The sequence below is a fragment of the Benincasa hispida genome, chromosome 7, assembly GCF_027475165.1.
Source record: "Benincasa hispida cultivar pf3 chromosome 7, pf3_genome.v1.1, whole genome shotgun sequence".
Taxonomy (NCBI): Eukaryota; Viridiplantae; Streptophyta; class Magnoliopsida; order Cucurbitales; family Cucurbitaceae; genus Benincasa; species Benincasa hispida.
The window spans coordinates 14,399,633-14,425,673 of NC_143484.1; the positions used below are offsets into that span (position 1 = coordinate 14,399,633).

General features: G+C 34.4%; 1 protein-coding gene across 1 annotated transcript in view; it reads left to right on the forward strand.

Moving 5' to 3' along the window:
• Positions 1–3,028: 3,028 nt before the first annotated feature.
• The window catches only part of LOC120081406 (pleiotropic drug resistance protein 3-like), an 82,734-nt gene continuing 59,721 nt past the window's right edge, over positions 3,029–26,041 (forward strand). Inside the window, exons 1-2 of the mRNA XM_039036248.2 lie at positions 3,029–3,520; positions 6,274–6,397. Of these exons, the coding sequence (XP_038892176.2) occupies positions 3,132–3,520; positions 6,274–6,397 (513 nt within the window). The 5' untranslated portion in view covers positions 3,029–3,131. The remainder of the gene's footprint in view (positions 3,521–6,273; positions 6,398–26,041) is intronic.

Sequence of the window (26,041 nt, forward strand, 5' to 3'; positions counted from 1 at the left end):
CAATTTAGAATCTTAGCTTTTGATTTTGAGATAAAGATTTTTAATTACAGAAGTCTTTTTTATTATAAATATTATAAAACAAAAGATGTCTAATACTTAGTGTCTTAAAAGCTATATGTCAATTTTCATGTTGTCTATATATCTTGTAATCATTGATGCTTGATGTTACATTAAAATACATCCTATTTACCAAATTTCTTATAAATAATGACGTAGGGTAGTTTTAAAAAACAGATGAGAAATTCCACTTTAAATTTATTTTTTTGCATAATTTCTCATATTTTTCATATTATATTTATTTATTATTATATTATATTTTACCGATATGTGTATAGGTGTGGTGTTCAGTTTTACAACACTTTTTAATTGGATGAAATTAGAGAATGGTGAAATACCATCAAGAAATAGAGTGTTCTTCATTTAAAAATAGAAAAAAAAAAAAAAGAATTAGAAAATGCTGGAACCAATTTCTCGAATATATTAAGGAAACATATTATATAAATATAGGAAGTCGCAATTATTATTGGAAACCGGGTCAGAACATATATATATATATATATTATTAAATATCGCAAGTTGAAGTTGCAATCGTTCAGTTTGGAAGTCGGAGTAAATATATCACGTCACGCCTGACGTGCCACACCGATCTTTTTCTTTTTCTTTATTATTATTATTATTCATTTTTTATTTGTTTAGCAACACACAAAACGAAGAGAGATTTAAAAAATATAAGAAAACTATTTATACACAATAGTAAGATTTAATCTCTTTGATAAAGGTGGATAGAAATGGATAGAGCCTATCATTGATACTATACGATAGACATTGATAGAAGTCTATCACTGTCTATCAGTATTTTTTTCTTATATAAATAGTATGACATTTTTTCATCTATTAATATTTTCTAAAAAGAAATTGGAAATGGTAAAAGAAAGGAAATAATGAAATTTGATTGGCTCCACTTTAAAACCATTGCATCTAAATGATAACCCGTAGCAAACCGACCTACGTTTGATCGGTTTTAGACTTGATGATAAAGTTTAAAATCAGTGTGCCTAAATCAGAAATTATGGGTGTACATCAGTCGGTCGGTGTTGGTTTTAGAAGAAAACCGACACTGAAAAAGCGACAAAAAAAGTGTGAAATTTTCTCAATCATCATTCGAGTCGGTCGGTCGGTTTGTCTTTAAAAGAAAAGATGAATTGATAATGTGTTATTGTTAGGTTAATAAAATTAGCAACTTTTTTAATTTTAAATCAATCACTTTTTTATGAAAATTTTTAAATAAATAATGTAATGGGTTTGAAAATTAGGCAATATAAAAAAATAATAAATCAAATAGTAGGCTTCGACTTGGGTTGGTGGTAATTTACTAACTTTTATACTTAGTTTTTTTATTTTTAAATAACTAATATATACATCGGTAGGTGGGTCGATTTTCAAAATTTTTTTTAGGAAAACCGAAAACAATCAACCGACCCCTAGCCCCAACCGACCGACCGACCTTAATTCGACCGAATAGGTTTTTGTCCGTTTGATGTACACCCATATCAGAAACCATGAAAATTGAATTTTAAACGGCCAAAAAACTAGCGTGCAAATTTGAGATACATGCTAGTTAGAGGTTAATTTCGACGTATCACTCAGTTGCCTACTCCAACGGCTATACCATATATATATATATATATATATATGTTTAATTTTAGACACTTTTAAAAAAAATGAAATAGACATTTTCCAAACAGCTCCCCAGTTTAGACACTTTATACAATTTCTCAATTTTAGGTAATTAATGGTAGGGTTACCAAACTTGCCTATAGTGGACATGACTTTTTGTATCTAGTTTTTGGGCATATGAAGGGTTGGGGGTTGCTTTTCAAGTGGTGGCTACAAGAAACCACCAAATTAGAACATAAAAGATCATATTGTGAGGTTGAATGGAATGAAACCTTGAGATTTTTTACTTAGAATTTAGTGACTTTATTTCACTATTTTATGTTTTTCGAATAATTTTTGTGATAGAATGTATGTGAGCTTTTCAATGGATCCTTGATCATGTTTGACTGTGAATTGAATTAATCTATAATAAAGTTTCAAATTTTGTTTTTAGATCTTTGATTTAAGAGGTAATCTTATTCTAGTTTTTTTTTTCTATAGGTTGGAGACAAAACCCACGAAGAACTAAAATACGATGAACTTCTGGGACTGAAAACAGAACCTACGAAGAACTAAAATACAAAGAACTTATAGATTAGAAACAGAGATCCTCATAAAGAGATCTAAAATAAATCAGTTTTGACTTTAACAGATATGAGACGTTATAATCTAGATAAGAAAAAGATACAATAAAAAATAATAATTGACATAAACCCTAATTAATTTTAACATATATGAGACATTATAATTTAACAATGGAGAAATGTTTGAACAAACACTCATATCATTGCCCATTTATAACAATTCGAGTTAAAGCAATTACAATGATGATGTGGTAAATCTTTTCGTGTATCGATGTAATGTAAACCATAGATATGAAATCTCACGATCTAAAATCTAGATATGTTTGTACGGATTAATCACACCTTTTATCTCATTACAACTATTCGGATAGAAATGATACACAATAAAAGGGTGTATCCATTCATTATATGAGTGTAATTTAAAACTTAAACATAAAACCATTATAATTTAATGGTATTTTTGAACAACTATAAGATAAAAAAAGGTAAAAACTACTTGATATAGTAATTATAATCTTTTATAACTTTTTTATGTACTATAAAATAAAAGTATAATAAATTACATTCATCGCACTAGACTAGTAAGTCAACTGACCTATGTGTTAATGACCAAGTGATCTATGATTCGAATCCCTCTTCCCGTACCGGATATATATATAGCCAAATTATTAGCATATTTTATTGACTTTTATCAATCCGTCTTCTCTCAACCAATGGCCAACATAATCATCCATCAAATATTTTAATTAAACACAAAGTTCTAAATAAATGCAATCTTTAAGTTCGTACCCTTTTTACATTGGAAGAAAATTAATTACATAAATAAACAAAGTTCAACCCTTCTTTCTGTCTCTCATACTTGACCTTGAGCTGTTGATCAATTTTCCAAAAATGGCTCCGACCACGGAGGAGATAGAACCAGTTAGAATTGAGGTGGCGGAGATCGGAAGAATAAGGAGATCTAGTTCATCTCTCCGCCAACAGACTTCAAGTTTCCGAAGCAGCTCAGGCGCATCGGCAGAGGAGGAGGACGACGAGAGGGATACTTTAGATGCCTCGCTTTGGGCAACGGTCGAGAGATTACCGACGTTCGAACGGTTGAGATCGTCGTTGTTCGACGACGTCAAAGGAGTAAAAGTTGAGGAGAAAGGTGGAAGAAGAGTTGTTGATGTTACTAAGCTTGGAGATGTGGAGCGCCATCTCTTTATTCAAAAACTCATAAAACATATTCAAAATGATAATCTCAAGCTCTTGACAAAAATTAGAGAGAGAATCCACAAGTAAGCCATTTTATTTCTCTTCTATGCTTAATTTTTTTTAAAAAATTTTGTCTCGTTTGGTAACCATTTTGTTTTTAATTTTTGCTCTTGAAAATTAAGCCTATAAATATTACTTCTACTTCCAAATTTCTTTCATTGTTATCTACTTTTAACCAATGGTTTAAAAAGTCAAACAAAATTTTGAGAACTAAAAAAAAGTTGTTTTTAAAATTTTGGAATTTAACTAAGAATTCAACCATATTGTACTTAACAAAAATGCAAATCTTGGTAAGAAATGTAGATGATATAGGCTTAATTTTAAAAAACAAAAACAAAAAATAAAATACTTACCAAATAGGGTCTTCATTATTATTTTGTTTCTGTTTTAATTTATTCAATTTAAGGGAAATTACATATTTGATCCTTTAATTTTGGAGAAAAGTTAAATTTAATCCTATGGTTTTAAGAGTTAGAATTTAAACATTATGGTCTCATAAAACCTTATAAATAATCTCCACGATTTGATAAATTTCTCATAAAATAATATTCGTGTCCGGACTAGAAAGTTTTATCAAACCGTAAATACTACATTCCCACTAATTTTGACCAAATTTGTAATTTATTTTTTTAAATTCTCCCTAAGATGTTATTTAAATTTTACCATACAATTTTTCTTTTAATTATATTCAATTTGATCGACTTTGAATTTTCATCCTAAGGGTGGGGCCAACAATGGAGGGTTGACAAATTAAAAAAAAAAAAAAAAAAATTGAACGGGTTTTAATTTATAGTTTATTTCTCATACTTTCAACGATTGTCTGATTGTGATTGCCTCATATAAATTTTGATTGAAGTTGTTACAAATTTAGTCTTTATTATTATTATTTTACTTGTTTGTATAGCTGTTTAACTTCAATTGTTTAGATGAACTTGAATTGTGTCTTTCTTGTAATTTAGTCTTCTTAGTGAATTGCTATTAAAGAAACTCACTCGGTATACAAATTAGATAAAATTTAGGTCATGGCATAATGTAGCAAAACTTCATAGTCGGACAATCTATTGATGATGATTAAACGTTAAAAGTTCAAGGGGTTATGGGTTCAATCTATGATGAGCACCTACTTAGGATTAATATCTATGAGTTTTCTTGATACCCAAATGTTGTAGGATTAGGCAGATTTTCGGTGAGATTAATCGAGGTATGCGTAAGTTGACCTGGACATTCACAAATATAAAAAAGAGTAGCAAAACTTAATAAAAGTCCTATTAATTTGTCAGGGGGAGGAAGAAGAGAAAGGGAGGGAAGAGAGATGAAGAGGAAGAAGAGAATCTAATGAGATTGAGAGAAAAAAGTGATAAGTTCATATTTCTCGTTTCTTGTTTCTTGTTTTGATTTCTCATATTTTTTAAGAAACAAATTTTAGCCTAACCACTTAAAAACTCAAACTCACAATCCATATTATTTAAAAGTTCACTTAAATCTAGGAATCCAAAACAAAATAGATTAAAAATGATAAAAACAATAAAGAACAAAAACATAAAATGTTAAAAGAAAAAACTCGAAACGTAATTAAATCTTCATTCTTCTCTTCTAAAACATGATTCACATTCTCCATTCATCCTCAACTTCATTCTTCAATCTTCATGTTCTACTTTTTTCCTATTATCTACTCTAGTCGCTTAACCACCACTCGATGTTGCTAGATTTTTTTTCTTAGTTTTTTTAGAAATTTGTGTATCGTCGTATCCTATCATATACGTATACATATCTTAGTTTTTTAGAAATTAGTGTATCGTCTTATCCTATCGTATCTGTATCCTGTATCCATATTGGTGTCTGTGCTTCTTAGCTCATTGGTTTGGTTTATGCTTATGGATAGCTATGGTCATGGATATGATTGTCCTTGGGTCAAATCCCAACTCTGACCATTTGTTTTTATTGTTTTCATTTATTTTTTTTTTTAAACTAATGCAAAATCTAATATTCTAAAATTTCATTCATAGAACAAATTCCTCTAACCAATTAATTTTAGCATATCTTTACTTCAATTGATCAACTCCAATACCAAGTATGAGTATTTTCTAAAGCTTGCAACTCCTCGTTTATTGCTTGCTATCAAAGAGGGTTAGTACTAACCTCATGATAAGACAAATATTCTACTAGAGACATAATAGTAGAAAAACAATGACAATCCTAGAGATATTAGTGAAGAAAGGTTGGGTGAGAGAAGCATAGAAGGAGGAAAGACTAGAGAGAACATACTATATTTCCAAAATGTAACACGACGAGAAATGTATAATCATTTCGATATAGAATCATATCCTAACAACAAAAATCATTGTATTCAATGCTATAGCTTAAACATAGGCCAGCTCATGGTTCAAGTTTAATATGCTCATAAGGTTGAAGAAGGACAAATCAATCGCAATCAAACACTTTAGATGGGAGTAACAAGGGGAAGTACCATATAGACATTCAAAATGAGAGATGTTAGAATAATAGGGAATGTGGGATGATTTATCACTGGTCACTACTTGTCTTTTGCCGCCAGTGTATATCATGTCTCTATGTGTCCTTTACCGTGGGTCTCTACTATTTATTTTGTGGATACCACCACATCTACATACCAGAAAATTTTATACATGAAAACCTAAATTGTAGCTCTATATACATGGTAATCATATATATGGAAACAATATGAATTATAATGTGATTAAATAAAAATAGAATCTACAAGTTACAATTGTAACTAAATTAAGGGTAAATGTGGTAGGGTTGGTGTGAAATTTCCAACCGTGGAAGTGAAATACAAAAATGTGCATATTGAGGCAGAGTATGAGATTGTTCGTGGGAAAGCCATTCCAACAGTTTGGAATTCATTTCAAACCAAGCTTTTTGTAAGTCTATTTTATTTTCTTCTTTTTCGTTTTTTCTTTACCAACTTTTCATTTTTCAATATAAAATTAGCTCAATAATTAAAAAGATACTATTTAATTTTCTTTAAAATGGACGAAATTTGAATCTTTACTTCCACATTTGTTAAATTATTTATATGTATATATGTATGTTACACTTGTGTTATCTACAAATGAGGATTTTATGGAAAATTATTTTAAATGACAAAACTGTTGAAAATATAACAAAATTTTAGAATCTATCAATAATGGATACTGATAGATATTGATAAACTTCTATCTGTGTTTATCATTGATAAGATCTGAAATTTTGCTATATTTTATAAATATTTTAGTTCATTTTTCTATATTTAAAAACAACCGTCCTTTATTTCATTTAAAGTTATAGAACTTTTTTTTAGTGCAACTAAAGTGGGGGATACTTAAACCTTCGACCTTTAGGTCAAAAGATCATGTCAATTACCATTAAGCAGAAGTCTACTTTAACGTGTTTAATGTGATAGCTAATCACACATAAATTGTTGCTTATAATCAATAAGTATCACTATTTATTTATTTACATGAATGCAAAAATAGTAAGATCTCAGAGCCTGGAGCTAAGGCGTCAAAGAAAACTCAATAATCATCCCCACATCCCATAAACAAGATAGAGACAACAAAAAAAAACAAAAATAGAAAAGACAAAACTATCCAAGCAACAAGAAAATTCAACTAAATCAAACTAGTCAAACCACGACATAACACAGGCCTGAACCACAAAAATAATAAGATCCAAGATAATTGAGGCAAGACAAGTGCCCCCCACCATGCAAACAATGATTTTGCTCCTTCTGGAGAAAATAAATCAAATCACACCACACAATCAACCCCCACTTCCTCTAACCCCTTTTCCCTCCACCAACAAAACACATCCAACCCAACTCCACAATCCACTCCAACAATTGATGAGAGAAAGTCATCCACCTAAGCATACCACATCAAATCTCCGTCTTTAACTCATACTTAAAAAATAAATGGTCCCTTGACTCAACTCTACCAGAACGCAGGAGACACGTAGTGGGCAACAAAACATCTATGCAGCCAATCCCTGGTACCTAACCTATCATTCACTGCCAACCATTCAACGATGTGTATTTAGGGATATTGCCCTTAAAACCTAATCAAATGAAACCACAGTACCGGAGACCTTAGAGGATGCAAAGTCGCATAAGCACTCGCAATCGAGAAACACCTCCTGCTACTCAACACCCAAACCCACTCATCCTTCTTAATGCAAGAGAAATCCCCATGAACCAGACCAAAATGCTCAAGCAAGTCATACGAGACAAGAGACCCCACCACTTCCTATCCACAGACAAAAAATCAAACATGTGAACCTCCTTAGCACTAACTGCTTCATGTTGGAAGCATTGACGAACCCCTCTAAAATTTGCTATAAATCTCACAAACTTTGAAAAGAAGAAACTTGTTCTCTAACAAAATTGAAGAACACACAAGAGAAGAATATTGTTCTCTTGAAACTCAATTTTTTTATAACTTCAATTTGCTTCCATTAATTTTTAACTCGATTACAAATGAGGAAAAGAATCCCCTTTTTATAATACTCAAGAGACATTCCTAAAAGACACAAAATAAACAAAGTACATGTATACATACTATTCATATACTTGAATAATTACATGTACCTAGAAGTGCATGTATCTAAAAATTAGAAATTCATATATTGGAAATGTCATATCCCCCTCCCACAACCCCTTACTATCCTAGGAGAATATGTGAAGACAGTCGATGCCAATCTTCTTATGATATCAACTACCCATCCTTATCATTCAACCTGTTCAACAGAATCTCAAGCACTTGATAAGCAATTATAAACATTTATTTCCTCCAACCGACTAACATAAACAGATACCAAGCTTATACATGCAAATAGTAAACATACTCATATATAGACTGTACTATCCTAGATCCCTAATATGTACATGAAGGACAACCTTTAACAAAAAAAAAAAAAAAATTAATAACCTAAGATTCACTTCACTCCAACCCTTGCATTCTGAATGGCAGACTAGTAGTACAACTATCCTTTGGGCAGTTGACCACTACCTAGAAAAAATAAAACATTGAAAAGAGTGAATTACTAGCCCAGTGAGTGACTACCCTAAAACATACTTATTGAGCATCAGGTAAACATCAATTTCCTTAAAAGACTTCAGGGTCTAAAACAATTATACGCGTATATATTAAAACATATAAAACATTCAAATCCTGGAAAACTCAAACATTAACATTTTCATTGGAAATCCTCATCATTCACCCTTAGTTGAGAGCGAGCCCTTTTGCTCGATCCCTCAATGTCAATCCTTAGTTTATGTAGAGTAATCTCGATACAATCAGTGTCGATAGTATAGTACCTTTGTGCACGTGGTAATGTTCTGAATGTCGTCATACCTTAGGTATTAGGGGACCCAGATATGTTCATATCTTTAGTATCGGGTTTCCTCATTATATCATCATAATTCTTCTTTTGGATAAGAAAACTCAACTTTTGAAATATTAACCATTCCAATTAAACGAGTCTTTAACACATTCATCATGAAAGGATAACATAAGTTAAGGAATATTGGTTAACGTATGCTTCGTAAAACTCAATGCTCAGACAAGATTAGACTATGCGTCCACACATCAATTCTCATACTAGAGCATGCGTCGGAGTAGTGCTTAAAGAAATCATGTTTTACTTAGAAAACTCATCGCAAGGCTGAAAGCTCATGTGTGATACATTATTGGAAAAACATCTTAAAAACTAGCTCAGTAGTAAATCATGCTTCGAAAACACATAAAGAGAAAATATTCATAAACTTTCACTTACTATCTTAGGCTACTTCCTCAATGGATGATAGGTATTTTTTATTTGCGTTTGCCCTGTAACATCAATAAATAATCTTGTTAAAACTACTAGCTACCGCTTGTGCTTAGTTAACACATTTAAGTTTAACTTCACACTTAGACAACCCTCACAACTTTCACTGCATACTTTACTGAAGGAAATTACAAGCATGCAACATAAGCAATCGGAATCAATAAGCACCCTAATTATACTTAATTTGAGTTCTATAAGCATGTTTGAAAAGAATTTCAAAGAAGATGGTTTCAGAACTTATACCTTTGATGAATTCTCTCAACTTCAAGCTGCTCTCCACGAAATTGAGCTTCAAATCAACAGTGAACCTCCAAGAGATCTTCTCTACTATTCTCCAACTTGGATTTGAGTGGTGGAAATCAGGATTGAAGTCAATAGAATGAGGGAATAAGGAGGGTTTTTTGAGAAAGAGAGAGTTTCAGTAGAATTTCTTCTCCTTTAATCTGAGAAATCTTTTTATGTAACAATTACATGCAAATACTAAAGAATGATATTTTTTGACACTTCAAAATGCATAATCTTAGTGGCTAAGTGTTGACATTTGGGATTAATCCACTATCAAACCCAAAATATGGATTTTTCCACTAACTTATCAATCAATTTCCTATTTTCAATTTTATTAAATTATATTTACTTTACAATTAAATTAAATATAATGTAAAATTGAATTTCTTAAATTGAATTTCTCAAAAAATGAAATTGATTTAAACTAAATAATTAATTAAAATAAATTTAATTAATTAATTTAATATCAAATATTAAATTAATAAAACACATATTTCATACATGAATCCTATTCATGTAATTTAATATTTAAATCAACATTTTGTTATTTTAAACTCTCCAATTATGTTTAATTTCGATAAATTAAACGTCAATTATATTGAATATAATTATCCAAACCCTAATTTGAAATTGAACAATTCAAATTCAAATCTTAATTTAAAATTTGAACATTTCAAATTTATTTCCCAAATTGAATTTGAACACTTCAAATTCACTCAATATACTAATTCAAGATTTACGAGCTATTAGAGGGACCTTATGGACCTACAGATCATGAGCTCCAACGATTTGAAATTAATTAGCTGAAATCGTTAGACCAAATTAATCAATATTCGTTAACTATCGAGTCACACCACTATAGCTCGATAGCTGCACTCTCCTTACTGTATATATATATATTGTCGTCTGTTTGATTTAACCATAATTAGTAAGTCGACCCTTCACAGTTTGTTCGTAATAATGACTGGGTCAAATGTTGTTTTACCCCCGAAATTACATCTTGCTCCTTAAGTTCTACTGATCTTCTAATGAACAATTGGTTTGTGATCCAATCACTAAACCGAATCCCTCTCGAGCTAATGAGAGGGTGGGCCCATTGTTTAAGACCTGAATTCAGTACTTAAGAGAAAAACCTTTGTCCTATCCCTAAATTGGGTAGTGTGAATTCCGTCATGCGGTCTATGTCCCCAACTATCTACCCAGTCTTACCCCTCAAATGGAACGTTTATTGAGTCAGCGTTGTTGAGCCAACCCTCACCTATACAAATCTAAGGATAATCCTGAATAAACAGGAGTTCATAGTTAGCTCAAGATTAAGGTCGAATTACCTAGGTCATCTATTCGAAACAGTCAGTCTTAAACAGTAAACAATGTTAAAAAGTAAGAGTGACTAATTTCTTGGTCCGATTTTATGCAAACTCATTGCATTGGACGGCCGCACTTCTTATGTCTCCACATGAACGATTCAGGATCACATTGTTTGTACTATCTACAAAGCGGGTTGCATCCGATAGTGTTATCAGAATAAGGTACCCAACCTTATTCATATACTATAAACCGTTTTGGCTATTTACTCGAACTTGATTCATTTTTATGTCTCCACATAAAGTTCAAGTATTCATGTAATAGCCATGAATCTTAGTTAATTGGATTTAGTCTTTACAAATGCAATTTACATATTCAACAACTTTATTGAATAAATGTCAATAACATCTTTATAGATAATGGAATATGTTTAATTTTACAAACTACGAGTTTTAGGACATACAACCTAACATATACTTCATCGCATAGCATACTTCATTGCAACACGATATTAGACAATTTACCTTGCACTCACAATGCTCACTTAGGCTCTAGGACACACCCACGGTGTCTATGCGTTAAGCGCTTGCTTACGCTCCCCTTAGCATCCCCCTATCGATGTCCTTCTTTCCCTCGCAACCTTGCGTTCACTTTGTGTGCACACACCACAACCAATGCTTGCGGTCAACCACGTATCTCTTTGCACTCTCACCCATGCACAACCATAAACATCAGCTGCATACTTATCCCCCAGATGCAGTTGCCTACTTGTTCACTCATCAAATTTCTATATTCAAATTCTAGCTTTAATAACTTAAATTCCAAACATTATCTCATAGAATTTTCTTCCAAGAACTTGTTCATAACTTCCTTACCTTAAAATTTGAGCCTCCGATTCCTCCTATGAAGCTCAAAATTCCTCAATCTTCTTCACTTACCTGAGCAATCCGAAAGCTTGTAACTCTTAGGAGAGTCTTTAAGTTTCAACTCGAATTCATGGAAAAATTCGGTTGGCAACCCAAGCTCACCCTTCGCAATGATCAACCTTCAGAATGACAACAACTTCCTTCCCTTTACACAAGTGAGAATGCCAAACCTATCTCCTCTTCTTACTTTCCTTATATACTTGTTAATGCAGGAGCAGAGGGTTTAATATGGTGACAATTAGACCACTAATTTATGCTTAAGGCACTAAGCTCGACATCTGGCCCACTAAACTTGGTGATTAAGCTAAACTCCTCTATCTCATATCAACGCATAAGTTGAATACCAACGCACAAGCTGGTTCTCATCTTATAGGCCCCTCTTTTTGCCAACGCCTCTCCAGCCCTTGTCGGCTGCCCTCATGGCTTAAACACTTGCATTGGTCCTCGCCGCTTACCAACATCTCTTATAGACTCTATGGCATTCTTCAGCGCCCTTCAAGCCAACGCATATCTTATGCCTTGTGGCTCGCCTAACCCTTGCCTTGGTAGATTATTCGAAACCCTTCATGGTCCTCAACGCAAGCCTCACTTTGAATAATCTTTTCCCCTTTGATCCTTGGATGCATGCGAAGTCACAACCAACCTCAAGCTCTCTTATTTGTTCTTTGTGTCATATTGCACTCTTTACCCAAGAGCTTAGACTTCTATACATAGAATATCTTTCCTTCCAAAAACCCCTTAGCCCCTTTTTTACAAACAATATACATACAATGAGATTAACCATACATGAATACATTACCTTAAACATACTTACATTGTAAAATAGGGTCTAGGGTTTACAATTTACCTTCTGCTTAGAAAATTTCATCCACAAAATTTGCCTCTAGCTCTATCATGCAAATAGATAGGGATATCTATTCTTCATTTGTTCTTCAGTCTCCCATATAGCTTCCTCTACCTCATGATTTTCCCATAATACCTTCACTATCGGTATTATTTTATTCTTCAACACTTGCTTTTTTTTTATCAAGAATTTGTATTGGTTTTTCCTCATGAAACAAGTTTTTTTTAAACTGAACTTGTTAATCTTGTAACACATGGGAAGGATCTGGTACATACTTTCTTAACATTGATACGTGGAAGACATCATGTATTCTGAATAATTCTTGCGATAGAGCTAATCTGTATGCTGCTGGCCTAACCCACTCCACGATCTCATAGGGTCCTATGTACCTCGGGCTTAACTTACCCTTCTGCAAAATATAAGTATTCCTTTCCTTGGTGATAATCTAAGGAATACTTTGTCTCCTGCCTAAAATTCTAACTCCCTTCTTTGCTTATCTGTATAGCTCTTCTGTCTATCTCAAGCTATCTTCAAATTCTCTCTAATCAACTTAACACTATCTAAGGTCATTTGTACTAGTTCTGACCCTACTAACTTCCTTTCACCCACTTCATTTCATCAAACATGAGTTTTATATCGCCTTTCGTATAGGGCTTCATACGGAGCCATTTAATACTTGAATGATAACTGTTATTATAAGAAAATTCTACCAATAGCAAGTGTGTATCCCAAATACCTTTAAACTGAAACACATATGCCCTTAGCATGTCTTCTGATGTCTGAATCGTTCGCTCTGACTGACCATCTGTTTGTGGATGAAATCTTGTACTAAAGTGTAATTTAGTACCCAGAGCTTTCTATAGACTGGGCTTGAACTTTGAAGTAAATCTCGGGTCTCTGTCAGAAACTATAGACATAAAAGCTCCATACTGGCTCACTATCCTCTCAATGTACAACGTAGCTAACTTGTCAACGATAAAAGTGATTTTAACTGGTAAAAACTTAATTGTCTTAGTCAGCCTATCAAAAATTATCCAAATGCTATCATAGCCATTGGGTGTTCTGGGTAAATCAAATAAGAAATCCATTGCGACATGCTCCCACTTCCACTCCGACACTGGAAGTAGATTAAGTAGTCCCGCAAGCCTCTACCACTCAGGCTTAACCTGCTGACAAACAAAACATCTGTCTACAAACTCTGCTATCTCTCGTTTCATTCTAGGCCACCAATAAGATTTCCTTAGTGTTCTATATATCTTAGTACTGCCTGGATGCATGACATAGGCTGAACTATGAGCTTCCTCTAGAATGGCCTTCTTCAATGTCATAAAATTAGGCAGACATATCCTTCCTTCTTTAAATAAGGCTCCATCTGATCTTAGCTCACTATCTAACCTTTGGTTCCTACTCACCTCTTCAATGAACTTCCGAAGATTGGAATCTCCTAGATGTTTTCGGAGAATATCATCTACTAAAGTAGGCCTAACCTTGAAATGAGCTATCAAACTCCCTGCTTGGCCAACTGCCAAAGTGGCGTCAGTGCTCCTCAAGTCCTGTATCAACATCCATCAAACAGCACAAAGAGTAACTTTTACAGATCCTGACTTCCTACTCGGTGCATCAGCTACTACATTTGCTTTCCCTAGATAGTAATCAATAATATAATTGTAGTCCTTAATTAGCTCTAACCACCTGATTTCTCTCAAGTTTAACTCCTTCTGATCGAAAATATACTTTAAATTCTCATGATTAGTAAATATGTGGCATCATCACCAAATAAATAATATGTCCATATCTTCAAGGTCAGCACTACAGTTGCCAATTCTAGATCTTGGGTAGGATAACTATACTCATGCTTCTTTAAATATCTAGAAGCATAGGCTACCACCTTTCCTTCCTGCATCAATACACATTCTAAACCCTATTTGGATGCATCACAGTAGATCTCAAACTCCCTCACTAGTGTAGAAAGGGTTAGAATTGGTGCGGACACCAATATTAACTTCAACTCTTGGAAGCTCTACTCACACTCTTCTAACCATTCAACTTTAACATCCTTCCTAGTTAACCTAGTCAACGGAAGGGCTATCTTCAAAAAGCCTTCCACGAATCTCCTGTAATAACCTGTCAACTTGAGAAAACTACATACTTTTGACATCGTGGCAGGTCATTCTCGTCCTACTATCGCTTCTATCTTCTGAGAATCTACGCTCACTCTTGCAGTGGATACTATGTGGCCTAAGAACACATCCCGATCCAGCTAGAAGTCACATTTGCTAAACTTAGCATATAACTTCTTCTCCCGTAGTATCTGTAGCTCAATCCTCAAGTGTTCCATATGCTTTTCCCCGTCTACAGAATACACAAGGATATCATCAATAAAAACAATCATAAGTTGATCCAAGTAAGGATGAAATATCCTATTCATAAGATTCATAAACACAACATGGGTATTTGTCAGGCCAAACGGCATGACCAAGAACTCTTAGTGCCCATAGCTGGTTCTGAAGGTAGTTTTAGGAACATCCACCCCTCTAATCTTTAACTGGTGATAATTTAACCTCAAGTTTATCTTGGAAAACACTATTGCTCCCTTCAATTGATCAAGTGGTCATCAATACGGGGTAACAAGTACTTATTCTGTATCATTACCTTATTCAACTGCCTATAATCGATGCATAACCTGAGAGTGTCATCCTTCTTCTTCACAAACAGAATTGGCACTCCCTAAGGTGACACACTGGGTCTGACCTAACCCTTGTCCACCAATTCTTGTAACTGCGCCTTTAGTTCCTTTAATTCAGCTGGTGCCATTATGTATAGTGCTTGGGAAATAGGGGTTGTACCTGGAATCAGATTAATTGTAAATCAATCTCTCTATCAGGTGGCAGACTCGATAACTCCTCAGAAAACTCATTAATAAATTCTCGAACCACTGGATCGCCTTCTAGTCTCAACTTCCTATTTTGTGGAACAGTTCTATTGCCCAAATAGGCTGTACATCCTTTATTCATCAACATTTTTCCCTTGACTGCTAAAATCAGGTACTAGGAAGAACTCTCCTGCTCCCCGTGCAAACTATCTCCACCTCTCCAGGTCTGCTAAACACTACCTCATTCTTATAACAACCAACAAAAGCATAATATTTACTCAAGAGATCCATGCTTAATATAACATCAAACTCAAGTAATTCTAGAAGGATCAGATCAACCAACATGCTTTGTCCCATAATTACTACTTCACAATTTCTATGAACTTCTTTCACTATCAATATCTCCCCAATAGAAGTAGAAATAAACAACTCAATAGACATATTTTTTAGCATCCTATCAATATAATGCAAACATATTAGAAAGAAAAGATTGAGTAGCACCAGAATCTCTCAATACATGAGCAGATTGACCATTAAAAGTTACCCTACCAGTCACAACATCTGGCGACTGCTCGGCCTCCTGATGGGTCACAGCGTAAACTCTACCTTACTATGGACGTTGCCCAGCCACTTCTTTTTGTTTGACTCCACTAGAATCCTCACCTCTAGCCCCAACTGCTCTGAGATGATCTATAGTTTGAGAAGTCGTTTCTATGCTAACCTTGAGTCTCCCATACTAACTGAGGGCACTCCCTCATGAAATAACATGTCCTACCACACTGATAGCAAACGTTTCTTCCACTATAACACGACCTGAAGTGATTCTTACCACAACTCGAACATGGGGGGTTTCATGGTCGTACTAGAAACAGACTCGCTCATATGTCCTGACCTGGATCCTCCAACTGGAACAACTGGTTTCCTCAATCTCTTCCTACTCGACCTCCGCTGAATCCTTACTCCCTAATCTCTTGTGGTCAACTGTCTAACTCCTTGATCTCTCGTGCTGACTTCCAACTCCCTAAAGCGGGGCTTGAAATTCTCACTTCCAGACTCTTCGGAAGTAAATCCTCGTTGTTCCTCTTTTCCTTTTCATAACTGCTCCTCATCAGCCAAACTCCTCTAAGATTTGATAGTTGTCTCAACTAATTAGGAGAAGTCCATCTAGGTAGCTGTGGAAGTCATTGGCGTGTGAATTTTTTACCTCAAACCATTCTCAAACCTCCTGCACTTGTTCTTTTCTTCAGCGATAATAGGAAGGGTGTATTGAGATAACTCAATAAATTTTTGCTCATACTCACTAACCGTTGTCGATCCCTGAACCAGCTTCAAGAACTCATCTTTCTTCACCTCTCTGAATGAACTAGGGTAATACTTTTCCTCAAAAGCTTTCTTGAACTCTTCTCAAGTCATAACTTCAGATCTATTTCGCCTAGAATCTAGGACTTTCCACCATTTCTCAGCTCATTTCTAAAGTAAAAACATAACTAAATCGACCTTCTTATCGTCAGGACATCTCATTGAAGGAATCTGTTAAGGCCCTAATTGAAAATGTGGATCGTCCCAATTTTTGTTTTTCACAGAATGAAATTATAGAAATAAAATTATGCAATAACACAATAATATTTACAATATGCCAAATAAAATTAGAGAATAAGAAATTAGGGTTTCAAAAATCCTTACCTTTGAAGAACCCTTCTTCACGTGAATTCCTTTCTCTGAATTTGTCACGAACGAAAATGATCCCTCGAACTAAATGGCCACAACCAATTGGAGCCTCTTGTATTAACTTTTAGGATGAGAATCACTAAAAAGTGTGTGGGCTCTTAATTTTGGAAGAGAGGGAGAGGAAATTAGGAAGGGGGAGAGAGCAATTTGGGATTTTTCTCAGAGCAAAAATTATGGATCAATCTCTATAATTCTCTTCTGTGAAGAAGGAAAAAACTGTCCAATCTTTAACCACCCCCACACGTAGAGAGATGACAGATACTAGGGAAAGGGAGTTAGAAATAACTCCCTATATTTTAAATTTCAAAAAGTTAAAATAAACATAAATCGATAAAAGTAAACAAATTAAAAATAATTTCAATTTATTTAAAAATATATAATTATACATTAACTAACTTAACATATAATATATATCAAATACAATATAACCTATAGTTTTTAATTCTCTCATCAATACATGGTATTTAATATAAATTTCATTTATATTAAAATTAATTATATGAATCCAATTCACATAATTAATATTCGAATCACATTCAAATATTTATTTCATCTCAAATGTATCAAATACATTATGTAATTATGTCATATATATTTAAATTAAATTAATTATATCACATATAATTAATTTCCTCATTTAATTTGAACAATTCAAATTAATCCAAAATTGATTCTCATTAAATCCCTGTTGAGCTACAGAGAGGACCTCATGGACCTGTAGATTGAAGCTCCACTGGTACTTGAATAGTTAATTAAACTTCTTTAATTAAACTATTCAACATCCAATAACTGTTGGGCACTCGACTAAAAATCGACAATTGCACTCGTCGCACTACAGATATATTTATGTGTCCATTAGATATAACTAGTCAATAGTGCAATGACCTTTCACAAATTGGTCGTAAGTACAACTAGGCCAAAATTACCGTTTTGTCCTTGTAGTTACATCTAACTCCTTATAGTCCAACTATGACCAAACCCCTCTCAAGGCAAGAGAGGGTGTGACGCTACATTATTCAAACCCTGGAATCAGCCATTAAGAGAGCAATTTATCTACTTACTCTGACATCAGAGAATGAGTGAACTTTGCCTTGTGTAGTTGTGTTCCCAACTCCCCAATCAGACGAATCCTCAAAATGGTAGGTTTATTGAGTCAAGGATTTGGCCACTCTCACCCATACGAACTAAAGGATCGCCTTCATAGGTAGGAGTTCACAACTTGCTCAGGATTCAGGTCATTTCACCTATGGATATCCTGGTGAAATGTAAGTCTCTATTATGAACGACGTTATATAATGAGACTAGTCATTTTGTGGTCGAGTCTTACACAAACTCCATTGTATAGAATACCCCTGCTCACATGTCTCTACATGAATGGTCAGGATCAGATCATTTATAGCACTGTACAACAATTGTAACACCTACAAAGCAGGTCGTATTCGTAGAGTCACCAAGATATGGTATCCAACCATATCCATCTACTACAGACCATTTAGGTTATCACTTAAACATGATCCACCTGTATATCTCTACATGCATCTTTAAGCTACAAATGATAACCTTGGATGTTAGTTTACTAGCTTGTAGGTTTATGCTATTAAATGTCAAATAAAACATCTCATATTTTATTAAATAAATAAAATATTTGTACAATCCAATTGCAAACTACAGGACCCTATAAGATTTAGGGCATTAATCCCAGCACTCATCACATTAAAACATTTCTTTATCGAATCAAGCCAAACCTAAGCATCTGCTGGGTCTGTCGCACCTCAAACGTTGTAGCACCCAGTGCCTTGTACCTTTCAGTGCCATACTTTTTATTTTGATCTGTCGGTACGAACACTACACTCTCCACTAGCCTTTAGGCGATCCTATCAAAAACCATGTCCTCCATATGAGGATCAATCCTATCTTGAAGGGTACCAGACTCACCCTTAGATGTAGCCTTACACCCCCTCCCAGAACCCCTTACTATTCTAGTAGAAAATGTGAAGACAATTGACGCCAACCTTCTTATGACTTCAATTGTCCATCCTTATCTTTCAACCTGTTTAACAGCATCTAAGCACTTGATAAGAAATTATAAACATTTATTTCCTACAACAAACTAACAAAAACGGTTAAAACAGATGTCAAACTCATACATGCAAACATTAAACATAATCATATACAAACTCTGATCCCAACTCTAAACTATTCTAGGTCCCTAATATGTACATGAAGGACAATCGTTAAAAAAAAAAAAAAAAAAAAAAAAAAAAAAACTTAACAACCTAAGCTTCATTCACTCCAACGCTTGCATTCTGAGTAGCCGACTAGCAGTATACCTATCCTATGGGGAGTTGTCCGCTACCTGGGAAAAAGAAAACATTGAAAAGAGTGAACTACTAGCCCAGTCAGTAACTATCCTAAAACATACTTATTGAGCATCAGATAAACATCAATTTCCTTAAAAGGCTTCAGGGTTTAAAACGATTATACTCGTATGAAGGAACGGTGAAGTTCCAAGTGGAAGGAGGGTCGTTCTCAAGTTAATTTTACACAAATCAAAATTTTATAGAATATAAAAAATATGCATTATGAAGAAAAAAATTACAGCATGCTGATTGACGAGGAATTAGGAAAAATAATATCTTATCCTTGAAGTGAAAAGGTCTTCATGAACTCCCTCGATCCGTATCACAGACACTTCAATCTAGATCTCGATCTCCAAAATCCAAAATCCTAAATGGGCATCACCATAAATGAACCTCCTGTATTCTCCTTAGGGATTGAGAATTCAGGAGTTGTAGGCTTTGAATGTTTTGGGGAAAGGGAAAGTGAGAGGGGGAAGAAGAAAAAACCTTTGTAACGACCCGACCCCCTAGGACTTAGGTAAGGTCATTACTAAAATAAATTCATGCACAGAATTTAAAACGACGCTCAGTTATTTGAAATAAATGCTAATTAAACAAGAGAAGTTCAAAAGATATTTATTAAATGCAATTGTTAAAACAGATAATAGGGTACCCAAAATTCTTAAAGACTAACAAAAATATATAAAAGGAATAATCCTTAGTAATAAATTTTAAACTGTAAAACTAAATATTAAGAGGAAAGTAAGGACTCAAATTTCAGGGTGTGGAAGCGAAAAAAAAATCTAGTCCCGGTGACATGATCACGAATTCCGCTGCGCCATCACCGGTGCATCTTTACCTTTACCTGAAATATCAACATAAGAAAGAATGAGTATGAAATATTCAGTAAGTAACCCCACCACTAGGGTCAGGCTAGGCATCTATGTCCTCTAGATACCCACCTATGGCACATAAACACATGAGAAAGACAAGAGACTGAGTCCTATCCAATTGTAGTTAAGTATGCCCACAAAACTGGTGAATCCCGAAGGAAACACAAAACTGGTGAATCTCAAAGGAAACATAAAAATGGTGAATCCCGAAGGAAACACGAAACTGGTGAATCCCGAAGGAAACACAAAACTGGTGAATCCCGAAGGAAACACAAACTGGTGAATCCTGAAGGAAACACAAAACTGGTGAATCCTGAAGGAAACACAAAACTGGTGAATCCCGAAGGAAAGACAAAACTGGTGAGCATCTAACTAATCAATGAGGATATTCACACAGTCTCAACATTCAAAGAATCAACACCGTACAATTCTAAAACATACATGAAATCCTTGGTACTATAGCTCCATAACATACACATAATCCTCAACAACATATTATACAACATTCATGTAAACCTTACATCATAATTCTACAACATACAAGTATGCCTCAACACCAGCAGATTAGACGTCGACATATGAAAACACATACTATCACATACTAACGATCAAATGCTTAGGTGTGTATTTAAACAATCTAGAACTCGTGCCAGAACATACTTTGATTCAGGTCATACTATCAATCAACAAGTTAACAATTTACCATAACATACATTCACCATGCTAGTATACAACTAAAACCTTGCCTGTGGGTAGTTCCAGTGGTAAGATTACTTACCTCGAAGTCAAAATTATGTCTAAGCAATAAACAAATTAATCTTCCTCCTAGCTTAGATGGATCTTGAATTAGGCCTAAACATAATCCAAATTGCAATTAATAAAAGAGCTTAGTTCCAATAACCAAATTAACCAAATAATTCCCAATAATCTTACCCAAAAGCTTGTCGAAACCACAACCAAATCCTCTTGACAACACACTTTTAACTTCAAAGCTTCTTTAAAACTTAATTTTTAAAGCCCAAACAAATATGTGTCAATAGATTGAAGTAGAACACCATTAGCAAATAATTCCAATTAAAAAAAATGTCACAATCTTACCCAAATCCACAAGTTTCGACGACCCTTACTGTTGGCAGCACAAACGACGAGAAACGACAGATTCGAAGCACCCTTGCATGACTGACGGCGAGCGACCTGGCCGTCAGGTTGTGAATCTTCAAATTTGGACGCGAGTGACTATGGAATCTCGAGACTCTAGCGACGACCTGCAATCCACGGAGACCAGCGCGGGTTGACGAGCGATACCATCGGGGTTCGACGATCAGAGACGTGGCTGATCTCGTGAATCGAGTGGCGGCGACTGTTTCGTGGCCCAAACGACTAAAGGGAGTCGAGTTGACTTAGGATGCACGCCGCTGAACAGATGCTCGCGGTCGAAAGAGGGGAGGCACCACATTCGTGGGTTTGGACGGAGGCGATGTGCGGTTGGGAGGAAAAAAGAAAGAAAAATTAGGAATGGTGGTGTTGTCATGCGGTGCGAGGAAGAAGGAGAAGGGTTAGTGGGGGTTTAAAAAAATAATATAATAAATGTAATAACTAAAAAGGAAGGTATAATTATAATAAATTCTTCCCGTTTCGAAAGGAAAATTAATTTCTAACATAACTTTCACATTAAAATCTAAAATTGAATAATTTTCCACCAAACTTAAATTCCCGCATTTATACTTGAGATCCAAAATGAATTACCAAATAATAACGTTGCTGAAATTACATTATTATATAAAAAAAATGTGCGGGGTGTTACAACCTTGTTTTTCTTCTTTGTGAATTCTTGGGATTTTTTAGAGAGATCTCTCTGACCCTTAGAGAGAAGAGGAAGAAGATGATGAATCATCAAAACTGGACATCCATACTGCACGTCTGGTTGCGAGAGAATTAAGGGGAAGGAGTTGTAACTCCCTCCCATTAATTAAATTAAAATTAAAATTAATTTAATTTAATTAGTATATATATATATATAATAACTAACTTATTATATGTATATATACTATATGTTATACCAAATATAACACATCCTATATTTTTTATATTATATCAAATACAATATAACTTATATTTTTTATTTCTCTCAATAATGCATGATATTTAATATAAATCACATTTATACTAAATTCAATTATATATCTCATCCATATAATTAATTCCCTAAATTAATTTGAACAATTCAAATTAATCCAAAATTAATTCTCAATAATTCTTGTTGAGCTATAAAGGGACCTTATGAACCTATAGATTGAAGCTCCAATAGTACTTGGATAATTAATTAAACTATTCAACATCCATCAACTGTCGGTCACTCCACTAAAGACCCACAGCTGCACTTTTCGTACTACAGATATATTTCTATGTCCATTGGATATAACCAGTCAATAGTGTGATGACCCTTTAATTGCTCGTAAGTACAACTAGGCCAAAATTATCGTTTTGCCCCTGTAGTTACATCTAACTCCTTAAGTACCATTGATCCCTCTAATAAACAATAAGTCATAGTTCAACTATTACCAAATCCCATTTCGGGCCAAGAGAGGGTGTGGCCACATTGTTCAAGCCTTAGAATCATCTCTTAAGGGAGCAAATTATCTACTTACACCGACATTAGGGAAGGAGTGAATTTCGTCTTATGTATTTGTGTTCCCAGTTTCCCGATCAGAAGAATCCCCAAAATGGTAGGCATAATGAGTCGGCGATCTAGCCACTCTCACCCATGCAAATCAAAGAACCCTCTTCATAGGCAAGAGTTCAAAACTCACTTAGGATTCAAGTCATGTCACCTATGGTCATCCTAGTGAAATGTAAGTCTTTACTATTAACGGCGTTATATAAAGAGGCTAATCATTTCGTGGTCTGGTCTTATAGAAACTTTTTGTATATGATATTCCCGTTCACATGTCTCCACATGAATGATCAGGATCAAATTATTTGTAGTACTTTACCACATTTGTAACATCTACAAAGCGGGCCGTATCCGTAGTGTCACTAGGATAAGGTACCCAGCCTTATCCATCTACTACAGACTGTTTTAGGTTACTATTTAAACATGATCCATTTGTATGTCTCTACATACATGTTTAAATTACATAAAATAACCTAGGATCTTAGTTTATTGGATTGAGTGTATTCTCATAAAATAAAAATTATTTTATCAATAACAATTTGTTTATACAAAGTTTACAAACTACGAGAATACAAAAGAGATTTAGGACACCAATCCCAACATCATATATATTAAAACATATAAAACATTCAAACCTTGGAAACACATACATTAACATTTCCTTGGAAATCCTTATCATTCAACCTTAGTTGAGAGTGAACCCTTTTGCTCGATCCCTCAACGTCAATTCTTAGTTGATGTAAAGTAATCTCATACAATCAGCATCGATAGTATAATACCTAAGTGCGCGTGGTAATATCCTGAATATCGTCATACCATAGGTAACAGGGGACTGAGATACCTTCATACTTTCAGTATCGAGTTTCCTCATTATATCATCATATTTCTTCTTTTGGATAAGAAAACTCAACCTTTGAAATATTAACCATTCCAATTAAACGAGTCTTTAACACATTCATCATGAAAGACTAACATAAGTTAGGGAATGCTGGATAAATCAAGCTTCATAAAACTCAATGCTCAGATAAGATTAGACTATGTGTCCACACATCAATTCTCATACTAGAGCATGCATCGAAGTAGTACTTAAGGAAGTCATGTTTTACTCAGAAAACTCATCCAAGGATGAAAGCTCATGCGTGATACATTATTAGGAAAACATCTTGAAAACTAGCTCAATTGTAAATCATGCGTTGAAAACACATAAGAGAAAACATTCATAAACTGTCACTCACTATCTTAGGCTACTTCTCCAAAGGATAATAGGCTTATCCTATTTGTGTTTTCCTCATAACATCAATAAATACTCTTGGTTAAAACTATTAGCCACCTCTTAAGCTTAGTTAACGCATTTAAGTTTAACATCACCCTTAGACAAGCCTCACAACTTTCAGCGCATACTATACTTCATCACGTAGCATACTTCATTACAACACGATATTAAGCAATTTACCTTGCGCTCACCAACACTTACTTAGGCTTTAGGACACACCCACGGTGTCTATGCATTAAGCGCTTGCTTACGCTCCCTTTAGTGCCCCCGGCCGATGTCCTCCTTCCCCACGCAACCTTGCACTTACCTTGCGTGCACACACTACAGCCAGTACTTATGCTCAACCACGCATCTCATTGCGCTCTCACCCACGTACAACCTCAAACGTCAGCTACGTGTTTATCCCTCAGATGCAGCTGCCTGCTTGTTTAGTCATCAAATTTTCAAATTCGATTTCTAGCCTTAATAACTTAAATTCTAGACATTATCTCATAGAATTTCCTTCTAAAAACTTGTTCATAAACATCTTAGTGTCCTTACCATAAAATTTGAGTCTCTCATTTCTCCTATCAAGCTCAAAATTTCTCAATCTTTTTCCCTTACCCGAGGAATTCGGAAGCTTGTAACTCTTAGGAGAATCTTCAAGTTTCAACTCAAATTCATGGAAAAATCTAGTTGGCAGCCCAAGCTCACCCTTCGTGATGATCAATCTTCAGAATGATAGCAACATCCTTCCCTTAGCACAAGTGAAAATGCCAAACTGACCTCCGGCTCCGGCTCGGACACATGGGAAGGCACAACTAACATTGTACCTTTTGCCCGAGAGCCTAGACTTCTATACTTAGAATACCTTTCCTTCCAAAAACTCCCCAACCTTTTTTCTACAAACAACATACATACAATGAGATTAGCCATACATCAACTTAAACATGCTTACATAGTAAAATAAGGTCGAGGGTTCACAAGAAATTTATATAGGAATGTATTATCCATTAAGTATCTAGCTTACTTTCTAACAAACCCTTTCCCCAAATCAAGGAAGGACTGCCTCCCAAGGGAACCAAGGATCAAACCAGACAAAATACTTTTCCTCATTCCTAACATCCATCAGCATAAAAGGCAACAATTAGCCATGACACATAATCGCATGAAGACATTAAGAAGAACTTGGCCCTGACCTAATAGATCACTATTTAAATTATATTCTAACATATTATAATAATGAATTATCATCTCCAAAGTTAATAGTTCCGTCTCCCGTTTCATTGTAGAACCAAAAAAGCTTAGACTTATAATTTATATTTAATTTGTAATTTTTTATCATGTCAAAGGTTGAGAGTTTGATCTCCCACATCACAATAGTAGAACTAAAAAGAACTCATGAATGGTCATTTATATTGAATATGTAATTCTTTAAACTTTCTGTAGGTAAAATATACACACTAAAATCATTCCAACACCCTACGAGTCTGTTTAAAGATATATATATTGCGACAATATTTGGAATGGTGGAATCGAACGTCTTAACTTCGATGTTGATAGTATACAAATATTATACCAATTG